This window comes from Bacidia gigantensis (genome assembly GCF_019456465.1).
Source record: "Bacidia gigantensis strain McMullin 20006 chromosome Unknown contig_180, whole genome shotgun sequence".
Lineage (NCBI taxonomy): Eukaryota > Fungi > Ascomycota > Lecanoromycetes > Lecanorales > Ramalinaceae > Bacidia > Bacidia gigantensis.
In genome coordinates, this window is record NW_025408596.1 from 180384 (window position 1) to 204479 (window position 24096).

At 46.9% G+C, this 24096-nt stretch overlaps 6 protein-coding genes across 6 annotated transcripts; 3 read left to right on the forward strand and 3 right to left on the reverse strand.

The window, feature by feature from the left end:
* Nucleotides 1-527: 527 nt before the first annotated feature.
* Nucleotides 528-2801, reverse strand: KY384_002976 (uncharacterized protein; the record flags this gene model as incomplete). Its single annotated transcript, XM_044811497.1, has 1 exon — nucleotides 528-2801. One exon carries the CDS (start codon nucleotides 2799-2801, stop codon nucleotides 528-530), a length of 2274 nt encoding a protein of 757 aa, XP_044670630.1.
* Nucleotides 2802-3274: 473 nt separating this feature from the next.
* KY384_002977 (uncharacterized protein) lies at nucleotides 3275-4968 on the forward strand (the record flags this gene model as incomplete). Its single annotated transcript, XM_044811498.1, has 2 exons — nucleotides 3275-3355; nucleotides 3640-4968. 2 exons carry the CDS (start codon nucleotides 3275-3277, stop codon nucleotides 4966-4968), a joined length of 1410 nt encoding a protein of 469 aa, XP_044670631.1.
* A 1901-nt stretch (nucleotides 4969-6869) lies between these two features.
* Nucleotides 6870-10655, reverse strand: KY384_002978 (uncharacterized protein; the record flags this gene model as incomplete). Its single annotated transcript, XM_044811499.1, has 9 exons — nucleotides 6870-6889; nucleotides 6950-7076; nucleotides 7148-7585; nucleotides 7658-7858; nucleotides 8834-9495; nucleotides 9552-9712; nucleotides 9883-10137; nucleotides 10186-10423; nucleotides 10511-10655. The coding sequence occupies 9 exons, from the start codon at nucleotides 10653-10655 to the stop codon at nucleotides 6870-6872; spliced, it is 2247 nt and encodes a 748-aa protein (XP_044670632.1).
* A 799-nt stretch (nucleotides 10656-11454) lies between these two features.
* On the forward strand, nucleotides 11455-11942 carry KY384_002979 (uncharacterized protein; the record flags this gene model as incomplete). Its single annotated transcript, XM_044811500.1, has 2 exons — nucleotides 11455-11617; nucleotides 11656-11942. 2 exons carry the CDS (start codon nucleotides 11455-11457, stop codon nucleotides 11940-11942), a joined length of 450 nt encoding a protein of 149 aa, XP_044670633.1.
* A 7370-nt stretch (nucleotides 11943-19312) lies between these two features.
* Nucleotides 19313-19747, forward strand: KY384_002980 (uncharacterized protein; the record flags this gene model as incomplete). The annotated part of the gene is made up of 2 exons (XM_044811501.1): nucleotides 19313-19439; nucleotides 19569-19747. The coding sequence occupies 2 exons, from the start codon at nucleotides 19313-19315 to the stop codon at nucleotides 19745-19747; spliced, it is 306 nt and encodes a 101-aa protein (XP_044670634.1).
* Nucleotides 19748-19943: 196 nt separating this feature from the next.
* KY384_002981 (uncharacterized protein) lies at nucleotides 19944-23361 on the reverse strand (the record flags this gene model as incomplete). Its single annotated transcript, XM_044811502.1, has 8 exons — nucleotides 19944-20838; nucleotides 21000-21260; nucleotides 21308-21581; nucleotides 21634-21993; nucleotides 22040-22426; nucleotides 22524-22575; nucleotides 22631-23227; nucleotides 23326-23361. 8 exons carry the CDS (start codon nucleotides 23359-23361, stop codon nucleotides 19944-19946), a joined length of 2862 nt encoding a protein of 953 aa, XP_044670635.1.
* Between the last annotated feature and the right edge of the window lie 735 nt (nucleotides 23362-24096).

The window sequence follows — 24096 nt, forward strand, 5'->3', positions numbered from 1 at the left end:
ACAATGATGCTCACTGAATGCATCAGCGGCCTTGATATCAGTATGCGACTTGACACATCGTCGTCAATGGCAATTTCTGTGGTCTCGTGAGGTTACGTGGTGGATGAGATACCCCTGCATCGGAAATGCTTGGCAAAGCGGGCGCTGGGCAGCAATTGTGGATAGCATCGCCATGGTGGACGAGTCTACTACGCATCTAGATAAGGGAATTGACGAGGAGGCGGGTCAAATGTTGGTGCGTAAGCTAGAAAGCTCAGATTGCTAGCAAGTCTTTGAGTGGTCTTGCGTGCTAGCAAGAGAATAGAAGCGGGTGGTGATCGCTGAAAAGTTTGACAACGACAAAAACCTCCTTGGAATATGAAAATACTATTTCGACAAAATTTTATCTAATACAGTATGGTATCTCACGCAGCTTGAACTTCTAAGATTGTTCAGCTAGTAGGTCTCACTCAACCAGGTCATCTTATTTTATGCCATAGTTGGAAGGTTAAATCTCCAGGCTTTATCTCCAACACGTACAATTGACTCTATCGGTCCGGCTGGTCGAGCCTCAATCTATCGAGTCGAATCTGCAATGCAGGAGGCAGACTAAATGGCTTCTGACCCCAAGCTTTCTCCATAGCTTGAAAATAAATCGCAAAGGATCGAATCTTTGGCGTTCCGGTCTTCATTTGCTCTTGCTTCAGGAATCGTTGAGATGATCGGTTGACATATCTGTGAGAGACGAAGTTGTCATTGAACAGGGTCCTCAGTCGCTGTTCGCAGTAATGTGAGACTACTTTATCGCTGACTTTGACACCACGATCCCGTAATTGACGCAGAAGGACGAGTCCCCATGTATAGATGGGCTCCTCAGCACTATCATGCATGACCAACCAGCTATATTGTTGTTTAGCTTCCTGCTGGAAACCCCATGCGATGAAGGCATGTTGAGCAGAGGTTGTGAAGAGTTGTTCGAGTTGGTATATGGGATTTAGGGATTTCGTTCCCATCCACACATCGCCGTTGGGCAGGCTCAGATCGTAAGTTGGCTCTGAAATCGACTCGCCATCTTCCCGCGCACCCCAGGAAGACATCGTTCTGTCCATTCCTAGTTCAGGATGCTTCATGTAGAATTCGGCGAGCCAAAGAACCAGAGACTTGCATTCGGCGAGACGCCCTGCCATTCCCAAGCGCCGTAGGATTTCCTTCCAAGAGGTGATGGGGACACACCTGCCACCTTCAAGTGTCTTTCTCATTACATTAACGTGCAGATCAATATTTTGTAATGTTTCATCAATCACATCAACTTTGCCTGTACGTCTTTTATTAAGCAAGGTCACGCGCATGGTCCGACTTGATGCAGGCTCCAAAGGGATACTAGCAGCATTCATTTGGGCCAAAAGTGAAGTCATTTTCGCGCGCTGTCGCAGTCTCATGGATGCACGCAAGATGATGTTGATTCTTCTCGATTCGAAAGAATCATTTGCATTATGTAACGTGAGTATGGCAAGCGTTCGTTCCATTCCCACCACATCATTCACGGCGAGATATTTGGTAAAGATTTTTTCCTGAAGTCCATAATCCTTATACGTTTCAGGATGAGCATCAAAATCCATAATGGATTGTAGAAGCCATCTTTTGTTTGCGATCATTGCCCTTCGGATCAAAATGATATAGTCTGATAGACCCAGTGCGATGCCTGCGTCACGCAGACGATCAAAATGACGAAAAATTGCAGTGATATCACAATCATTGCGCACGACAATCTCGCGTACAGACAATGGGCCCAAACTTTCCAGTCCCATCGTTTGTAGACCTATGATAACACTATCGACTCGAAAGAACCGGGTCGCGAACAGTCGTGCGCAAAATGTATCACTCAGCGGAGCTTTGTAGGTGGATTGAGCTGCAAGTCTCAACTGCCGATCAGCAACCTCCTTACTGATCCTTCGTTGGCTCTGTAAGAACTTCTGCAATGGGCGCTGAATCTTGATGGCTTTTGAGGTGAGCACGCTTGTGGTGAGCTTTCCAAACATTTCCTCATCCCGGCGTGCGTAGTGCAGAAGTAAGGATTCAATATCCTCTAAGAGTACCGGAAGATCGCTCGCGCTGAGTAGTTTGAAATGCCAATCAAACGCCGTATCGAACAAGCCTCGCTTGCAAAGAATTGGGATGATGGTCCCATACAGGGACGAGTTGCAGCCACCGTAGATCTGTGAAAAAACCTCGAGACTCTCGTACTCTATACATGAATGTAGGAGCTCTCCATAAGCTGCGGGCTGCAGCTCGAAAATGTCCTTTAGCACCTGGTGCCAATCCAAAGCAAGCGCCACATTACTTCGTAGCCCGGCCGTCACGATCGTGACATAGAGCTTGTCCCAGTGTTTACCAGACCTTTTTTCCAATCCCTTAGCGTATTCTACAACCATCATGAGATCCAGCCCACCATCAAGGCCTGCTGAAAGCACTTTCGACCATAGTGCGTCGGCTGCCCGCCCCTCCGTTGGGATATCAAGCCCTTCCTCTTGAATCTTCAAGAAGACTGAAGCAATACCTTGTATGCCGTATGTCTGCTCTTGGACTTTCATCAGGTCGATCCAAAGTTCCCAATTTTGCATGTTTTGAGGCTCGTCCATGATTTTGAATTGACTATCTTCACGCTCCTCTGGAACGAATATGTCTTCGTATCTTGCGCTTTTCATGACATCCTCTTCATTTCTCTTGTATTTTGTTTCGCCCTCTTTCTCCTCGTTCATGGCGACTGAGGCTTCCTCATCGAACGAGAAGGTGGAGAGACCCCGCCAGCCCCCGTTGTGCATGCTGTAGCACAGCCTGAGCCATTGGCGGCTTCTCGAGGGAACGTACGCGACACCAAGACTGAATTGTCGCTTGCGAATCGATATCCTACTGCCATGATAAGTGCCTATCCCGAGAAAATTGCAACTGCAGAGAGCGTTGTATCTAAAGCCAGTTGCACCTTGTCGTGTAAAGTGGGCCGAAGAGCCTGCCAGCAGACACTGCGAGGCACTTTGCATTCAAAGGACATTGAAGTGCGACTGAAGAATGAATGACTCAAGTCCTATGAGAAGGGCAAGAAAAAAGTAGCTGAAAGATCCAGTCGCGAATGACGCCAAGTTTGCCAAGCAAAAGCACGTGCACCGGGCAGCGCCTGCTCCCGCTCCGAAACCTTCCGATTTCAAATTCCTTTGACAAACAAAGGAATGATGCCACTTCAATAATTTCACCACAGTCCAAAGACGAACGATTCTGTATATGTTAATGGCACAGCACTATGACAGTATCAGCTATCTCGCCCAAGAAGAAGCTCGAGGCGAAAGATCCTTCGACACTGCTTGAACATGATTTCGAGAAGGTCCGTCAAGATAATCCCACTTTCGGTTCGTTCCTGATGAGCAGAACTAGTTGTCTGAAAGTTCCTTGAAACCACCTGCTGGTTATGAGTTCGTGCCAAAAGGGAACGCTCATTTGACACGCCATTGGTAATTCATCGTTCCCTATACCTCGTTGCTCAAGCCTCTGTTCTAACTCAGTGTAGCCGCGCCAAGACCGCAGAGTCTGGCAAGATATTGTACATTGTCTATGTGTGCACACTTGTCACTTCATGAGATATACAATGAATTCTTATATGCTATGTAGAATCCGAAAACTATTGAACGCCTCGGAGTCCACTGCCCCATTGAAATATTTAACGATGCGATACAGGCATTCTCAACGGAGAAGGCATTGGAAAAGGCACTTGACTTTAAGGAGACACGCGAACAACAACGCCACACGAGGGCAATTCATGAGATCGTACCATATATTCCAACCGCGAATGCTGACAAGATTTACCACAAAACTTTGAAGCAGCATAGCCAATCAGTCATTGAGAGTAACAAGTTTACCGATGCCCAGAAGGTCAAAATCGCGATCATTGCGCATATCCGCCATGTCTACACTGATTATGATGAACTTATGGACAATGACCAGGACAAAGACATGGGCGCTAAGAAAACCCGCCAAAGGAATGCCGTCAAGTCAGAAGTCATAAATATCGCACGTCAATGGGGATACAAGGGCAACATCCTCAAGTCAGATGTAGGCGAGCGAATGAACCGGGATGACATACGAGCCGTAAAACCTCGTTCCCGAGTCGGCAAACCCAGCAATCCCCTGAAGACGGCGCTGAAGGTAAGGAAAGAGGCTCTTAAAGAAGTGCGTACGGAGCGACGGAGACACAAAAAGCAGATGAGGCAACACAAGCAGATTGAAAGTATTCCAGAACACGACGAAGTCGCCCAAATGCCTGGAATCAGCTTCGATGAGATGACCAATATAGAAGGCGTCGAGTGGGAAGTACACCAGGCGCTATTTGACTACGTATTGAATCCGGTCAATTACCTACAAGTGCCTAAAAAGCTACGGCACCCAATGTTCCAGCTACAACGTGAAATTGTCTTAAGGATGGGATTGAAAAACTATCGCCAATATCAGCTCGACCTGGCCATACAGCAGGAGCAAGGTCTGCGGCCCACTTCTAGCACAGTAGTGCATAGCAGTGCCGTAATTCCTCACCGGCTTGGTTTACCTCTGCCAGCATTTCAGGACTTTGCGCTTTCTCCCGAGGTCAGAGCACATAAGACTCTGAATCCAACGCCGCCAATTTCAGCGGGTGAACATGATCGACTGAACGTAGGCAACGATATCATGTCTATTTCCAGTATCTCAGCAGGCGAAGGCGATAAGCAAAGCATAGGCAGCGACGCCATGTCAATCTCAGATGATTCAGCCACGGACAATGAACTTATCCAAGGCGCACAAAGCGCCACAAACGTGGAGAGAAAACAAAGAAAAGAAGGGAGCCGAAGACCATGGAGGAAATTTGCGAAGGCCGAAGTGAGCAACCTTGCAATACGTACGATGGAGTCATTGAGCACCACCCATGCTGCGCCACTGGACCATGAGCTGGATTTCATTTTACTGTGATACGCTCCTTGTTACTATTTTCATTTGCTCAATTTGCATGGTAAGTCATCAATTCTGCCGGGTGTCAGAGTCCACAGCGTCAGAGGAGGGAACGAGTCAGATGTTCTATTCTTTTAGCGAAGGCGCTCAAGGCTTTGTTCGGTAAGTCAGATACCCCACATAGTACACGTAGCTGCAAAAGCCGCATTTCTCCCTGATCTTGTGCGATTCCTGTACGGATGAACATCCTTTGCCCTGATGCGCGCCTCAATGAAGCGAGTGATCATTGATTGTACCTCAGCAAGAGACCCAAAAGCGAATTCATTCATCGTCATCCACAGGGTCGGAATGCGAGCGTTCTTTCTACTGAATTGTATTTCTAAATGGTACTACATTGGTCTAGCATTAGAACTCCTCGCTTGTTTCTCTAGTCAGCAAACCCGATCATCAGCTCCATTAGTGGGTTTCAGCTCAAGAGAAAACTTACTTACAGCCAATTGCAGCTACTAATCACTCAAGACGTCTCTCTATCCGGGAGAGCAAGTCAATTGCTTGATCGCTTGAGCAACAAGGACAGTATACTCTTGAGAGATTTATCTTGCTCGAGCGCAGTGAAAGGGGACATCCGCAAAATGACAAATATACTACGCTCACCGTCGCCTCCCAAATCCTGAGGGCCGCGAGAAAAGTATATTCAGGGCTCAATTTGTAACAAAGGTGTCACATACGTGGCTGTGGCGAGGATGGCAACAACGCGATCAAGGGATATCTCATCACTTTGACACTTGACTAATGCCCGCTTCAGGAGGTTAGACATTAACGTACCACTTGGAAAAGCGACCGATGGGCTCATGTTCACATCTCAAGAAGCGTGAGACGCCATGAAATATGCTGCCTCCAAGCTAATATGCCCAACGCGCGCTCAAATTTAAAGCCGATTTGACATCTCATAAAAGATCCACAGAACATAACGCCACAAATAGACCAAAACCAGCAATCTCGCCGTCAGCATACCAACTTATAACCCAAAATCTCATTCGCGCGTATTACAAGGCATGTTGCAAGAACATCCCCTTCCATTCCACTCCCCAAAACTCGATTGTTCACCACGAACTCATGACGCTTGTGCCAAGACTACTTTAGACGCCCTCCAACACACGCTCCAAATGCATTCCCAAAATTTGAACCGTACGGTAATTACTTCTTGTGTTTAGATTGCGCGTGGCACAGCCTTCTCCGACCGGGATAAATCCTTCCGCAAGCTCAGGCGCGTATGATAGCCGGTTAGAGATGTCATTATGGTGGTTTCGCGGGAAGGGATTGCGGGCAGGTGGGTGGCAAGGGAACAGCGTCATTGATTCTGATTGATACACGTGAGAATCTTTGGGGAGGGTTCCGTCTTAAGTTCTTTGATGTTATCAAGATCTCTGCAGTAATAGATGGGTGCGGGTTATTGGAGCTGCTGATGGGGAGAAGGCCCCTTTTGAGGATTTGGGAGGATGACTGAATGGTTTGTAGGGTTCAATATTATTGCTCAGCGTCCTAGTAGAATCTTTCTGTCGCTATTCCAATACAGGGCCTTCTTGAAGATCGGAGAAGACGGCTGAACAATTTGCAGAGTTCCATTTTATTGCTCACTGTCTTGATTGAATCTTCCTACCGCGAAATTAAGACGTTGCTGATCCATAACATGTCTAATGTGATTGTTGTCACAATCTTCAAACATTAAGTTCAACCGAAATCCTATATGATTAAGTGACTTATTGAAAAGCTCCAAGAGACGCGATTCCAAGTCATCTCATACACAGCTGCCACATAAGCTTCGCCTGTGTCGCACTCGCGAGGTAACCGAATATGTTATATATGCCCCTCTTTAAGGCTTACACTTGCCCTTAAAATGGAAATCATTTGTTTTCTTCTTATTACATAGTCTGGGTAGAGACTGTGTGGTATGAATGGTCCCCAGTCAATCCGAATACAGGCTGACTAATCCAGGAAATACCTTCTGTAGGGTGTTCATCGGTCTCATCAAAGTCGTGTTCCAAATCGACGTAATGGTATATCCAGAACGACGCGAAGGCGAAAATAGGACCGGTCAGTGCTACCGTCACCAGGTAGAATACTGCGATCTTTTTGCTCGTCAATTTTCTGCAGGTGGGTTTACATGGCAGCAAGTCAATATTGAATGGGGCAGACTCACATTGGCGCCTGTCGTCCATCCTTCGAATCTTATAAGTGGCGTGCAAACAAAGATTGTCAATCCAGCCATGAAGAGGGACACCGAATATGACATGAACATTACCGGACATTGCCAGATGAAGACCATCTTCCACCTGGGTCGCCATCGGCCGATCTCCCCTAAGTCATTCGCGGTCTCTGCGTATGTTCGCGATGGTGAAACTTCGGACAAGATCAAAGGCAAAAAACGGCGGATGGATTTGATCGTAGAGTCACGATCTTTGAGATCATTTGGAGGTTTCCCGAGAAGTTGGAATACTGTGATTTGCTGCGCTGATAGGAGTATTCCTAGGATTGAGAGAATGAGACTGGAGTACCAGAATGCAGCTGCTAGCCAGTAAGCATCGATGACTGCATTCCATGAGAACGAGCCGATTGTGGCAGCAGCTAGAATGGCACACTGTCATTTCTGTATTAGCCAAGTTGCATCGACGACAGAAATATAAGTGTATCAACCCAGGGGAAGACTTACGGCAATTGAAATGAACTGAAGCTCTGCAATTTTGCGTGCCTGCCAGTGATTTAAGTGGTACAAGATCTTTTTGATCTGGTTTGGCTGACCAGTGTAGCTTGCGATCAGCTGAATGGGCTTTAGTGTGTTGCCCCGGAAGATCCGATAGTACGGAAAAGTTGCAAGCGATACAAGAATCTTCAGATTCAAGACCATTATACGCTTTCAAAATTAGTACGATTCGGTTCGACTTCAGTCAATTACCAGGCATGCGAGAGAAAAGGACGAGGATTTGTCCATGACTCAATGGTTCGAGGCTACCATCTATAGTTGCAACATTTAATGGAAGAGGCGGAGTACCTACATGATAGACATCCTTCAAGCGGCTGATCCAGATTCCCATGGTAAGCCTTTCCGGCGTACTCAACCGAGCCTTCTACGCATGAGCGGCAGCCTTGAAGTCGGTTCAGTGTTGAGACTCCTCACTAGATTCGATGATGAGTCTGAACGAGCTGCTGGTAGGCTGACTGCAGAGATGCTTTGGATGGAAGCCTATCACCGCGGGGCATCGACAAGCCACGCACTTATCTCTGTCAGGCATTAAAGAGTACTTAGGAGCTTTGCGTAGTCATTTCCGGGGCGCGTCGACGACTCTTGAGGTATTCACTAAAGCGTCATTGGTTCCGATAAGTCATGTTGTAGATATGGCGAGTTCATTGGTGGAGGAAGTAGTATAGGGCGTTGTCTTCGACGCCCAAGCACTAAGCCGCTTTGGGCACGGCGCATGCAGCTCACCAAGCTTGGTCGTCAATGCGCTGCCACTTTTGTTTGTTTATTTATTTATTTATTCAAGCCAGCTTGTCAGCTTGGAAAATGATCGAAGAACGAGCTGCGGCTTCAAGAGCATATCATGGGAATACATTTCCAACGCCTTCACTGTACTGAAAATGGCAATTAAGCAACGCTTTTCCAGGGCTTGTGGCTCTATCGTCTATTCCAAGCAATGAAACGCCCGTTCGTGCCTTCGTACTTGTACATGAGTATACATCATCTACAAAACATCAAAAGGGCCATCCAAAGGCCATGCATGCTTCCAAGAAATTAGTGTCCGCTGGTGTTTTTGCGATCCTGATACCGCCAATGCTTCCTGCAAACCAATGCCTCCGTTTGGACTCGGCCAGCGTCCATCTTGTGTACCTCGGAAAGATGACGCTTGAATTGTTTCCGATCATAACAGACTTTGGTGCAGCGCTGCTCGCGACACTCATAGCTTGCGCCTGTGGCATATCGCTCCCACCTCGCCGTCTTCATGCGTTTTCTTCTTCGTTCAACCAACCCGGAAGCGCACTCCTCTAGCATTCGGTGTGTGTCTACTTTTCGTGCCCAGTGACCGAAGGCATTCTCAATAGCATCTATCGTCTGAGACCCGCTCTGGTTTTTGCTACGGAACTTTGACTGTTTCGGCTCCCAGGCATCTAGCTCCAACTCCAAGCCGCCGGGATGATTGAGCCGATAATATGGGAAGGCTTCATCTCTGTTGGTCTCTTCCAGCATGTCTTTGTGGGCACTCTCGGGGTTGGTGGCCTTACTAGCCATATTCCTCCCCTGTGTTGGCATTGTTGTGAGGAAAGACTTTGCTCTTTCTGGTGTAGTCTTACGTGCAGTCCCCACACTGACGAGGATTCCGACAGATTCTGGCCCGTAGAGGCTTTCAATTTCTTGTTTTGCTTCCTTCACAGGATTGTTCTCTGCGCCAAAGCCTCCGTCGGTAAATTCGATGCAGTCTTCCGCCCCCCAAAAGTACTGTATATTTTCAAGGGCTCGAAATATAGGGGTGCTGCCGTGGCTGCCCGTGCAACCTGCCAGATCTCAAATTGTTGAGCTTTCTCATAGTTGACATCGACTTTGCTCTTACGAGCTCTCCGTTGTCGGTTACTGAATTGAGACATGTCGGTATTCGACCGACTAGGCTGTTTTGAAACCTGAGGCGTCGAACGTTTTTCGTGATCATAGGAGCGTATCAGGTACAACTGGTCTGACTTTTCGTCCGTTGTCTTGCTTCGAGTGGTTACAAATCTGCCGACGTTTTAGTTTGCGATCTTCAAGTCAGACCAAAGCCACAAATGGAAATGCGCCTCCTTGACTCAAATACGATCGAGTAGCCAGTGACTCGTCCACACCTTGACTTTCAAGCAACCTTTAGCAGTAGTAGCGTGGATTAATGATTAAAAGAATGGTTGTCTTACGTGGTGCATAGGTCTCGCCGAAGAGGAAATGTAATCTTCCCATACCATCCTTCTGGCTCTTCGTCCCGTCGTTTAGAGACGTCTATGAACATATCTTCCAAACGCTTCGCATTATATTTGTGCCTATCTCCAACCAGAGTTCGAAGTGTGAAGAAGATTCGAGGTTTACCGAAGACTTTATCACCTAGGACTTTGTACTCTGCTTTGCAGTCTGGAACGGTCATGCGGAACCGCCCCAACATGATTGCGATGAGGCTTTGCAATAAGTCAGCGGAGTTTCGACGGCGAGATGTTCAACCTTACGCGCCAGTGCTCGAACCACAAATATGATCGAAGTAGTGACATGGAAGATATCTCTTAGATGAAGGAAGCGCGCGGAGTGCCTCTTCGTCATCGTATATGTTGCGGTTGGTATTTTGTCGCTCCTCGTCCGTGATGATTTGAGAGACATTTCTAGGAAATTTTTCAGGAGAGAAGCTATTCCAAGTCTGCGTGGAGTCTTCCTCTATCTCGGCGATGTGCTCCATCAGCTTCTCCAAGGCTAAAAGTGTCCAATAACCACGGATTCCACCTCCGTCTGCGAATTCTAATTAGATGAGTTAAACGGAATGAGGACAGGGCAGCCTACCTAAACTGAGAATGTTGTGCTTCAGCCATTGTGCGTCTGCTTCACTCTGGCCCTGCCAGTCGGTGGATACGGGCGAGGTATCGTCCTCGAGAGCAGAAGTGGCAACATGCTGTGATTGATGGCTCTGCGAAGTTGAAGCAGCCATTGGACTCAAGCTATAGTCTCATCTCTGAGCAAAGCTAAGGGATTATGAAAAGTCAATATCACCGCTGTCGTCCAAGCGCATCGCTTTGCTATTAAAAGGATTCCACCCGAACGAAGAACCCTGCAGAGCCTCACAGTCTCGGTGAGAACAAGCTTCTCGCATTGCTTTGACCATGTTATTTCGTGGCGTAGCTGGACTTGGAGGGGTGACGAGCCAAACCCTCCACGGAATAGTATATATTCGTGAGTGCCCATCATCCAATTGCTGAAATTGACAATATGAATGTGCTCGAATGAAGAAGGTGCCAAATATTTTGGCGCCCCTTTAACGAAGATGATTCCCAAAAGTGGCAGGCACGATCTGCATGAAGCCAAGACCGTGGCTTCAAACCAATGACCATATCAATAGCACTGCTTTAGTAGCCACATGCCAAGAGATGGGCGCTTCAAATGGGGGGCGAAACGTGCCTAGATGTTCCTCCAAATCGGCGTAATGGTGGGACCGGCATCAAACTGATTGGTCGGCATTAACGAAGGTCGGAAGCTGAAAGCGGCATTTCGTACCTGCGGTCAGATCAAGTTTGCCCCGTGGAAGTCTGCCTTGGGGGCCTCTCCCTTCGTTCCATTGCATGCAGGCAGAACCCCGGTCACGCGCCTTGGTTTCTGAACTCGGTGGGCGGCGGCAAATGACAGAGTTACTCGAGATCTTTTATAGTGTGGCTCCCTTCCTGCAGCCATTATCTGATCTTTCTGATAAGTTGATTCCACTACGGTCTTCAGAAACTTTGACTTTAACTTCTATGGACCATCATGCTGAGATTGCGGCTAAATCTGCTGCCGCCGCGGATGAACAAGAAGAACATTCGAAGGTGCACAAACGACCTTCCAGCCCGCACTCGAAGAACGTTATATTTTACGACTGCGACCTAAAGACTGTCAAGGTTAAAAACGCAAGCAAAATACGTAAGCAGCTCGGTTTTAGATCGTAAGCATTCTAACAGCATTAGCACAATCAGACAAAGATGGGTGCCAAACGGTGGTCCTCCCTAGGAATGGTCGTCAGGTCACGATATTTGTAGACCGAGAGACGGAGTCAGAAGTCACGACGAAGAGCACTGAGGACGGCAGGAGCAACATCATTCTGACGAACTTATATCTCGATAAGTTGGACAGACGGCACCAGCTGCAGCGCTTTTTTGGGATACTCTCGACACTTTACGTGATGAGTGCTGCGCCTGTGAGCGAGGTATCATCACAGACACATCGATGGCCAGAACAAGAAGCATGAAGAGTACCATCAGGATCATTCAATTTTCGGTTTTGGCGTTGTAAGAGGGTAGAAATTGTATGCAGGGCTAGCACTCACTTGGGCTTGAGCAGAAGCTGACACTATGCGGTGAATGATTTCTGGAGTTGATTATTCAGATTGGCGTATTATCAGCTTACACTCTCTTGACTCTGAACGATGCCAGCGGATTTATCGATTCTTATGTCCGATGTAAAGTAGGTGGTGTTGTCACGGCTTGCACGGGTGCACCAGTCGCACGGACTCTGTACACAAGGCCGCACCAGGTGTGCAAAAAACTGGCTTCAAAGAGCCCTTTGTGACTCAGGGGCCACAAGTTCCCGGCCATGAACAGTTTGTGGGAGGGTCACGCGCCCTGGCAAACAAGCCATCCCGTCCACTGAAGCACACCACGAATTTTGAAGAATAGTATGACCAGTAGTAGTTTTTAGAGCGAATGAAAAATATGCAAGTAGCCAATAGGCACAGCGCGCACAACGCAGGAGTGTTTGAAGTAGGCTCGGAAAGTATTGAAGATCAGGCTTCATAAGCCTTGTACGTGCATCCATGGCGTACAAGGCACAGGGTGAGACTTACCAAAATCATGTTCCATTTTGACTTCCTCTTTCACGTGTCAAGTACCTGCTGGAAGTCCGACAAGTTTGCTGTGTACACGTTGCGAACGACGAGAGGTCGTCTGGGCGCAGGCCAGGAATTTATGAGAAAGTGGCAACAGCATAAGGACAGCTGTTCTTATATGAAGAACTCTGTGCACTGTCAGCACTCGGTCAGGAGCCAATGGGCTGAGCAAGGCGTACTCACAATCCTTCCGGCTCATTCAATTAAGGCTAGCCTGGATTTTGGGCTCCCTGTCGCCAAGAAAGCCCAAAATATGCCTTGTAGGGCAGATATCATGCAGGTTAGTTGATGCTAACCAAACCTGCAGCTGAAAGCGAGCCAGCTCGGCTAAGGTTACCGGAGCTTAGACTCACTCTATAAGTACGGTAGGCAGCACAATCCTACTTTGCATAGATGATACTAGTCATAATTAAAATGAAGCTGAATGATTCCCACTTGCACATGAGTGTTTCTGACCCCTTTCGTCGGCTTTGGAATTTGCCTTTTGATCTCCTCCAATTCAGTGATATTTCAAGCGACCATTGCAAGGAGAGCAATATCCACTTCCAGAAATTTCCAAGAAAATGGATTTTGCGGACTTGTATATGCAGCTGTTGAAGGCGAAATGCCAAATAGTTTAATGCATGACTCATTTGAGGCGCGATTTTCATCAAGTCCACCTAGTCAGGATCCCTCGGAGTGGTCAAAGGGACTTGGAAACTCCGTACTTGGATCCATCACATCATGCATATACCTTGAACGAATTCGGCTTGTTAGATTTTAGTCAGACTCACAATGAGTAAGGTTTGAAGGCGGCTGATTTTGCATTTGAATACTGAATTGGAGGTCTCTTCAACTTTGACAGCTTAGTTGGAATGCCTAGAATAAGACATTCAACAACCTTGAATGGCTATGATAATGCTTTTCCCGCAAGTACAATCATTGGTACATCTTATTGAGTGTCACATAAATGAGTGACACATTGCAAACGTGATACTAGCTCTTAGAAACGTGTAAGGAATCATGGAGTATATAAGGAGCCTACTCCCATATGTAATAATCACTCCTTAACCTAAGAACAATAAGAATATGATTACCACATCATCATAAGTCTATCACATCTGATGTTACCATTCTATACCTGGATTTGTTCATCGATGTCCATTCGTTCACAATACTGAGGATTGAAGCACAACAAACCTACCCCTTTCGATTGCTCTGACTGGCCTAAGGTGTATCCCTTTACGCCCAAGTGCGGCGTCAATAGACAAATATCCGAAATTAGATCCTACCTTACCCTTCTTTGTATTTGTTTATACATTCATTCCCAGGCTCGAGAGTATTCAATCCGCCATTCCGAAGTTCACACTAGCTGTCCGAAGTCCAATGTCTTTTCGTTTCCCTAGATCGCAGCCAATATGACCTGAGCGCTCGAGCAGTCCGCTTTTCTGTGAACGTACACCGGGAAACACCGGATGATGAGGAGAATGACCGGCAAACGGATCCGAAGCCGCGACAATTGATCCGATATGTTGTGATTCAGTGACTGAGTATTTGTGTTCTTCAGCGAAATTACTTGTGATCATGACTGACTCCGCTTTCCTGTAAATGTGCATCAATCAGCTTCGGAGAACTTTGAGAATAGCCGTCAAAGATAGCCGAAATTACTGTTAATCACCCGAAATCCTCTATCATAGGGTCTTAGTACTTGGTTCTCTCTGCCGATCTGCCTGAGATGCCACCTTATCCCGCTTTTCCGCATGTGCAGGTAAGAAGACACCGGAACTCTTAAAACGGATTCAATCGATGCACCCGAACCTGGTACAAGTGAAGCAGGATGCTGTCATATGCATACTACTTGTCTGTTCTTCGCCGTGGGTTTGCCTCGAGTCCTGAAATTTGTCCGCGTTTTTCCTGCTGCAACTCATTAGAGCCCGGACTCCCAAGCAATCACTCTATAAATGTATCCGAAACTTATGATTAGAGAGCGGAACGTTGAGGAGTGGGTGATATACACATGTTCCTTGTAGTAAGATTATCTCAAAACGTGCTTCGCTTCAAATTCAGGTCAGTGTCTCAAACAAATCCGGACAAGTAAGAAAGGACTCGGAAGACGCTTCCGAAGCTTGTGTTTGTGATCCGAAAATACTCCGACATCAGGAACAGAAGTCTCTCATCCAGAGCAGATTTGTCTCGGATTCTGAGCTGAAATCGCTTTTCCCCGGATACTTATTTGAAAACACCGGGACAAGAGGGACTTGTCCGGCAAATACGCCCGAAGCTTACAGTCATGAAGCGGAATGGTGAAATGCTGGTCGGGAGACGCTGCTAGAAATTGCGGTTGACGTGGCCTCAGCTCAAAGTCACCGGACTCCCGTGGACATCCAGAGAAATGTCCCGGTAGGGTGGGAGTATTTCGGATGCTCCTTCCGAAGGGATTTGACCTTGTCCGAAACTCATGTAGTTGGAATTGTCGAAGTGCTGCGCTCTTAGGTGGTCAAGGCATTTTGACATCTTGAACTCCACATCTGCAGAGAAGGGCCCGGATGGACTAATTATCACTTGAGCGTGTGTCAAATGCCATTAATCCATGCCGTGATAGCTGTAAGATAAGTAATTGAGCTTGCTGATAGTGGTCAGATTCCGTATCAAAAATGAATGATAGCCCCTTCCTTTGAGATCGACTTCGGAACACCTTGTGACGCGAGAAATATATCCTTTACAGGCTCCCGAAGCTAAAAATCTCTGTCCGAAATGTTCGTGTCGGATGTTGACGTATCTGCTCAAGCAATGTGGAAATCTTAAGTTGAGATCCTTTGATCCAACCACAAGTGATAGCATTGGGTTTTAGCATTTTCCGCAACGTGAAATGCTTCAAGTCAGAGATTCTGCGCGGGAAATACATTTCTCGAGCTTTGAGCATCACGATAGATAATGTTCCACCCACGTTGACCATTTTCGCCGCAGGAGCGCACGTACCAATTTCACCCAACGAACGCAATTCTGACTTCCGCTTGACTGCAAGGCGTTGCGGAGACATTCGATGAGTTCAGGGGACTCATACCGGAGTTCTACGGTCTTAAGTTTGAACGAAAGTCTTCGAAAATCCTAGCAGGTCTTTCTATGATTAGTTCACTTTACCTGATACTTAAGTTTCGGAGCTTCGGCGTGGTACAAAGATCTCCGCAAGAGCATGGTAGCTTCACAGAGCCTAGTCTAGAACGCTGGAGTTGTTTCTGTGTATATGAATGATCAACTGGGCGAATGTTAGCTTTTGCAGTCGTGACTCTTCCTTGTCAAAGGAGTATGACTTTGACTTTCGGCATAACATAAAGATCTTCGTGGGGCGTATCCGGCTCTGAAGAGCCCAGAGCGAAGTTGTCAGCGGCGTTTCCAGGTTTAAATACTCTGTCTCTTCCCGCATGTTTTTGAAGCGCAGGCCTTCCACATTGAAAGAAGAATATGCTGGGCTCCGGTAAGACTTGAAACTCTCCGGAAAGCTTGAAATATGTCACGAGACCTGAAGCGAAATATCGATCTGTGCATCCGTGTAAATGCGGCTGAATTCGGTTTGCTTAGCGTCTCGCACCGTAGACCTTCCCAAGGGCAAGCACAAACATCTGACCTCCGGAATAGCGCCAAAATCTGCGGCAAACGAAGACCATACGGACAGACTTAGAGCGGGATCACAGCCGGCATCTCCGCATACACTCAGTGCAGCGTCTCCTATGTGGCTTGTAGACGCGCTGGGATTTTCCATGAATGAATGCAATCCTGAATTCCGCGTAGGTGCTAGAATCTACGGAAAACGAAGCCGGTATTTGCCAACCTAAGGCGGGATTGATTCAAGTCTTGTCCTGTATGTCCGCAAATGAGTCCCCCTTTCGGTAGCGTTCTGCACGCCTAGATAGCTCCAAGAACTAACACAATGCCAATCTTCGCATGCTAATAGGGAACTTCGGAACGTATATCCGGAATGAAAGAGCCTATCCCGGAATTATTTGAGGGTCGATCACCAATTCTGGCGTGAGTGGGATGGTCAAAATCTTTATTTTCCCTCTCAAAGAATAAGGCACCCACCTCCGCAAACATGTAAAAAGATTCGGAATGCAAAGCCTGTCTTCGAGAGCCAAATCCGGAACCGTTTGAGGTCGATTCTTGTGTATGCATCACCGATCTTGCCGGAAGTGGAATTTTGGAAATCTACATCTTCCTCCCAAACGAACAAGGCACCCACCTCCGCATACATGTAAAAAGATTCGGAACACAAAGCCGGTCTTCGAGAGCCTTGGCCGAAATCCATTGAAGTTTAATCCTACCTGTCCATACCCGTTCTTGTTTTACGCGGCATCTGCGCTGACTTAGCGTTCCCCCCACCCAAAAATGAGGTGCTAAGATACCCATTGATATCAGGGATAGGTAAAGAACAAAGCCGGTTCTACAGGGCCTGAACCGGAAAGTTTCTTGGGTCTTTTTCAAATATTTGCACGCTCGAGCTTTTCTTACACACGGATCTTCCTTCCTTTCTTCCGGGCATTGAACAGTGAGAGCTTCGCTTTGGCATGAGAATCTTCGGCAAACATAGCCGGTTTCAATGAGCCTAAGGCGAGATTTCATGCACCATTGTTCCGTGTATGCGGGCAAGGTATTCCTCTGAGCAAATTTCTCAAGTGCGGCATATGTCTTGAAGATCAACATGATCTCAACCTCGGATATGTATGAGCATCTTCGCATGAGATAGCCGAATTCAATGAGCCTAATCCGGAGCTGCTTGCATTATCATTTTATATATACAAGTAAAGGTATTCCTCTAAGCAGATTTTCAAGTGTGGCATATGTCTTGAAAATCAACATGATCTCAACTTCGGATATGTATGAGCATCTCCGCATGAGGAAGCCGCTTATATTGAGCCTAATCCGAAGTTTCTTGCATTATTGCTTCGCGTATGCGGGTAAGGTGTTTCTCTAGGTAGCATTCTCATGAGTGGCATTTGTTTTGAACCCTAACAGGAATTTCACTTTCGGATATACTTGAGCATCTTCGGATGAGATAGCCGATTCCATTGGGCCCAAAGCGAAGTTTCGTGTGCATCAAACTTTTGTATACGAGCCAAATGTGCATCTGCGGTAACGTTATATACAAGGACGGTTTTGATGAATTAGTCGAATACCAACCTTCGGATCGCCATTCCGACGACCGGAAAGGATACATGAATTCAGAACGCATGAAGCGAGATTTATTAAGCTTGTGTCTCTGGGTCCAAAAGAATTTTTTCTGCGTGTGCTTTGGGGAACCATAGAACATGCTGGCCAACACATGAGTCCCTTAGCTTTGGGGCTAACGTACTTGTTTGGGAGATCAGGATACTTAAGAAGAGAGTGATACGAGACTCAATGTGCTTGATTTTCGATATTGTGATATACTGCGGTATTGCAAGTAGGACCGTTTCTCAAGGCAACACTAGAGCTCTTAGTCTCGGAGGGATACAATACTCTTCGGAAATGATTCTAGTCTTTGATGTATCAATACCGAAGTCAATCACATTTGTGGCGCTGATTTTGCTCGCCTGAGCTTTTTTGGTGTACTTTTTGCAAGCAAAAGTCATCAATGGAGCACAAGGCCCTTCTCTTCGGTGTAGAACAATCATCTTCGGAAAAATTCAGAGTTTTAGATGGGCATGAAGCGAACATTGTTCATCTCTTGTGTCGAACTGGATGCTAGGTCATCGGACGCAAGAATTCGTGAGTGGAAATCTCATGGCTGGGTCTCTAGACACCCGAGCTTCGGTACAGCATGAAAAGCTTCGGACGGCATCAAAATATTGGATGAATATGGAGCGAAGCTCAGCTTGCTTTCTTTGTCCAGTCTTACCATCAAAGTATCTCGCGTCGTTCCTTCGTGAAGCCTCCCTCGCTCCGAGCACCAGGAGCACAGAGCTTTCCAAGCTCCGCCTACGTGCAGAATCCTTCGGTAATAATGAATAAATTGGGAAAGCACCAAGCGAGATTGACTGGATTATTTACACATGTGATTCTTTATGGCGCATCCGGCCATCCAGACTTTCCGACTCTCGACAGATAGGTTATACAGGCGTTCTAGTTTCGCATATGTATGAAGATCTTCGGAAGAGGCCCGTCACTCGATGACAGGCAACGCGAAGATTAGCTGTGTTGAGCTACCGCTTCCAGACAAAGCTCATTTTGGCTACCCAAGTCGCCGCTTTCCAACTTCAGAGCGTTTTCAAGCCCCGGTAATCTGACCAACGTGCGGACCACGCCCCAGACTGGAATGAATCTAACCCAACCTTCGTGGTTCAGATAATCGCGGAACAAGGTCCAAGGACCTTGAGTTCGAGAGACTATGGATTATACGTACCTCAATCTTTAGGCTTCGCTACTATGATTGTTGACAGACTTGTTCCCTCAGCTGGTGCGTTAGCTGGCTAGAAGCAATCTGCAGTGTTCGTGGGCCGTGTCAAGCGATTGGTCCACGTTTTGCATGGTACAAGTTTCAAACTTGCTGTCGGTGCATGCAGTTAGAGCCAATGGGATTGATAGAAAGGATGCTTGGCGGGGGATTTGATACCTTGCAACAGGTGGTACACCTGTCTTCTACCCCAACTGCTGACTTCAATGAGCATTTGGTATAAATATCTTTCAGTCTTACCCTTCTACAATATCTCCAAGCAGCAATCAGACATCGGTAACTTCGTCAGATCATGAGGCTTCAATGGTTATTCGATCTTATATCCAAAATGCCTCATCATAAAAGTGTATCTCAACCTACCGAAGCGGCAGCAGAAGAGTCGAGAGATGTACTCGTCTATGACTGCACCAACCTCAATGAAAAGACCGTCAAAGTGATGAAAGAAAGCGACGTCTGTGCGTAGTCATTCGCTGTATTCTAGACATTTCTCATATCATTACTAGTAGCACAGTTCGCTAAAGCGACTTCTCAAAAAGTCTTCCTTCCAGGGACGAGCCTCTTTCCTGCCCTATTCGTGGACCCAGATACAGAATCCATCGTCACGACTAAGAATATCGAGAAGAATGACAGGAGCAATATCCTGCTAACAAATCTTTATCTTGATAAATTGAGCGATCAAGATCGAAAGCAGCGAGAATCAGGGGCGCTCTCGATAATTTACGTGGTAGACACTCCTATGAGTGAAGAGCAATCGAGGACATAGCAAGGGGCATGATCATGAGAGGCGACTAGAATATAGTGTCAATTTCGTGGTAAGGGTTTTTGATTTGTTTTCCGGTCATAGCCATGGCGCCGCTCTCAGAACCCTCAATTTGCGCAGTCTCAAGGAATAATTTCCTGTTGGCGGGATGTGAATACCCCAAAGAGACAGCTCTGGGAGTAAATTCCTTCTGATGTAGCTACATCATTTCTCTCTTTGGGTCGTTGGCGAAGTGGACGAAGTTCCGCTTGGTGCGGGATGTTCTAGAAGTAGCTGCTCCTGGTTGGTACTGCCACTGTCTCCTGCACTTATCTAGCAAGTCATCAAGACCCTCCAGCGGGTCGATGTCATGAATTTCAGTCAATTGGCGTATGAAGGTCGCCCGATCGAAACACTCCTCGTCGCAGCCAATCTGAGGACACCAGTATACAACTCCGGTAGCATATCGCTCCCAATCAGGTGTGATCATTCTGCCTCTTCTCTTTGCGACCAGTTCAGATGCACACCGTTGTAATAATTCGCGTACACCATCCTCCTTTGTCCACGATATAAACACACATTCGATGTCCGCTAAAGTCTGCGAACCACTGACTTTCTGGGAGAAAATTGATCGTCTGGGGCTCCAAGCGTCCATGTTGATATCTTTTAAACTATGAGGATTGAATCCAAAATAGGAAGGCAAATTGGGGTACGTTATGATCTTTTCAGTGCGTGTACTGCGAGGGTCACCAATGTCGACAACGTTACCGAGAATGCTCCGTCCAGGGTATATCTCAACCTCATCCACTGCCATTTCATCACATCGTATATGAGGAGCATTGTCTCTGAAAGTGATTTGCGCTGCATTGCGAGCACTGCTCATTCTCAAAGGTTTGAAATATCCAGGTGCTACCATCGCCACACGGGCCACCTGCCATACCTCAAACTTTTGAGCCTTCTCGTATTCAGCATCCATCATATGTTGCTTTTTGCTCTTCCCGGTCTTCCATTTAGGGTGTTGTGGCGATGAGTGATCCCTCGATGTTACGCGATCGTATGAGCGGATGAGAAAGGGTTCAAAATTGCCTTTGGGGTTGGCCGAGGACCAAACAAATCTATACAGTCAGAGAATTAGTCGGTAGTTACCATTTGCTTCGTATTCATTGCCTTAACAATGCAACTCCGATGGAATATGCCATACGAAAGCCCATCCACCCACTCTTCTGCCTAGTAAAGGCAAGTAGTTTGTGACACACGAAAGAAAAGTATGACCAACGTTTTACAAAGACCTCTAGCGCTCTCAAACATAGTGTAGCCAGGTATTTGCTCAAGCCGCTCGCTGCGTCTCAAGCTCAGACCACTAAGTAGCTTCTCCAAAGACTTCGCGCTATATTTGTTATCATGGCCAAGTCTAAGCTTTGATCGAAGGACGTAAAATTTTCGAGGTCTGCGATATATCTCACGACTTAGCTGCACAAATTCAAATTTAGCATCCTGAATCGTCATACGAAGCCGGCCTAGCAGGATTGCTAGTAGCCTGTACATCCCGTCAGTATGGCGTCCTTCGTGAATAGACAACGTTACCCTCCAGTCCTTTCACCACAGATGAGGTCAAAATAGTGGCAGGGAAGATATCTCCGAGTGGGAGGAAGTTCTCGAATTTGATCGTCATCCATCATGCCGGACTGATCAGTGTGCGCCCCCTCTTGGGAAGTGAGCGGAATCTGGGAAACGTTTTCCGGGTATGGTAAAGGGTGAAAACTATGGGTGGATTCTGACGCCTCCTCTAACTCTGCAATGTAATTTATCAAGACCTCCAGCAAGAGAAGCGTCCAATAGCTTCGTACACCTCCTCCCTCTATGGCATAGAGCCATTAGCGAGATTTTCTGCTCAAGTAAAATCGGCTTACCCATTACAAGGACATTTTGCCTCTGCCGCTCAATTCTCGGATAAAGCAAAGCCTCTTCATCCCAGATAGGTACTGAGGCTATCACATCACCAGATGAATTTCTTTCGACCTGTCGATCTTTTGTGGTGATATGCAAAGGCTGGCTATCTGGTTCGACCGGAGCAAATTCACAAGACGCTATCGCCGCCACAATATCATCATTGGCGACCGATGGCGCACCACAATCCAAGTGTTGCTGCATAGCTTTCAGGGCATTTTCGATTGGTACCATATATACGAAGTTAGCTCTTTGATTCCCCGCGATCAAATATCCACAGAGCCTTCTTTCGCGGATGACCCAGGTTCCCGATATTCCTTTTGCTAGAGCGTACGTCAACTACATCTTGGTGAGATTCGACGAACGTACAGATTTGTATTTGCGTCGTAATACGCCTTACACTGAGTCGAACACCATCAATGTGTAATGACACTGCGGTAGCACTCAGATACGCCGTGCCCACAACTCGTGTCTGCCGTGGTCCTACGATCTCGACCGGACCAGCCGTCAATCTATCGATAGACCAGTAGCCTTCTATGCCGATCCAAGTGTTACTTGATACGGAGCGGAAGGAATTTCTTACCCCCATGGTTTTCCATTTGATAGGGAGAAGAGCCCAGTCAGAAGCTTCATTGTCGTCATCGTCCCTAGGTAGTACAAGACTGCCTTGATTGCATGAATGGCTAGTTTTGACCATACTAGTCGTTGAAGGGGCAAGCAAGTCGCGCCTTGATCGCTGTAGACTTGGTAAAGCAGCTACGTACAAGGTCAATCCTTTTGGGACAAATTGAACAAGTACACCGCCAGTCCAGGTCATAGATATTTGTAAAATGAATTGTGTTGAGAAACGTACCTGTAGTCTTGAATTCGATGTTCAATCCCTTACTTGTCGATATGCCACCGTCCTTGAGTTTTCAACTAGTCAGCATTCCGATAACCCCGGGGATTGAAGCGACTGACTACATTCAATAGACCATGGGATGTGGTGAGTCCATATATACGCTCATCAAAAACAACAAAGCCTCCAAGAACAGACAAGTCCTCTTGTCCAATTGACATTTTCTCCGTCTTTACATGCAATGATAAGTACTGTCCGCAAAGTGCACCCTCATTCAATTGTTGAAGCTCCACGTAGGCTTCATCAACGGAACTCTTACTCATAATTCTATCAAGGTCTGCGAGGTAAATGATACGCTCTAGCACGACTTCTTGCGCGTATTCATACTTTGAGAGCCAATCGAGCGAGTGCAGGATGTTGTGCACGACTTTCCTACAACTTTCATGGTAACATGTAATTACAATAGTCGGTCGAAGCGTATTCGAGTCGCTTCCAGCCATAAAGAATTCTGTTGCGAAATCCCGGGCGCGTGGTTTGCAATTTAGTAACCCGTGTATGAGGTCCATTTGTAGGCGATTAATAATCTCACACTCCCATACCTGCATATCATTTTCAGGCGGATCAAGGTTCATAGCAACTCTAATGTGACCGTAGTCTTTTGTGTCGTGAATCTGCTTCAAACTCGGTATTGTCTGGGCTTCAAGTTCAACGTCCACATTCTGCGGCGACAACGGTCGGATGGGAGCTAAATTGCTTCAATATCAATTATAACTTGGCTTGACAGAGTTCAGGTAAAGAGTAACGCGAGCGAACGTACCTGTTCGATCGCCTGGTAACTGCACTGAATGGCCATTGATATTTGTTTTGCGCTGTCGTTGTAATTTTCGTGGCCGAGGAAAGGAGGCTTTGGCTCTCACTTTGGCAGCAAACACAAACAATTCCGATAGAAGAGGCGCCGATGCAATTGTCTTTCGAATGTTGTCAGCAAGAGCTCGTTAAGTTTGAGATGACCAACTCTGTGATGTTGTTGCTGAGTGACATTCGCGCGGGGCCATTGAACAGCGTCCTCTTCCTGCGCAATTTCCATTGCTCGCGGGTCTAAGAACGTCTACATCAAGCTACACACCTCGCAAATAATGTCAATCTAGCTCCATGTAATATTGAGTCCCAGCACTGTGGTCATGCCATGACTGCAAGGCTTTTAATTCCGAGTGAAATTGCACATGGTCCAAAGATCCAGCGTCAGAAGCCACGAGCATAATCCCCGGCTCTGGGGGCCATATTTCAGGGCCACAAGGCTCTGGGAGCTAATGGAAGAGCAAGATTTCTACTGGTCAAAATTGTGATCTTGGCTGCATGATGACACGGCGTGGTGGAATGCCGCCCCTATGCCTTGCAGCAAGGCTGAAGCTGAATCAAGGGCGGCGAAGTACAGCCACCAGCTTGTTTTTTGTTTAAACCCAACTGTTGAGTCGCAAGTCCAGGCAACGATGAACTTGGAATTGCTCGCATAGAGCTTTACACAATCATCGATATCGAGCGAAGGCTCAGAAGCTTTCAGACGGCAGCCAAGAACCTCCAGTCTCTT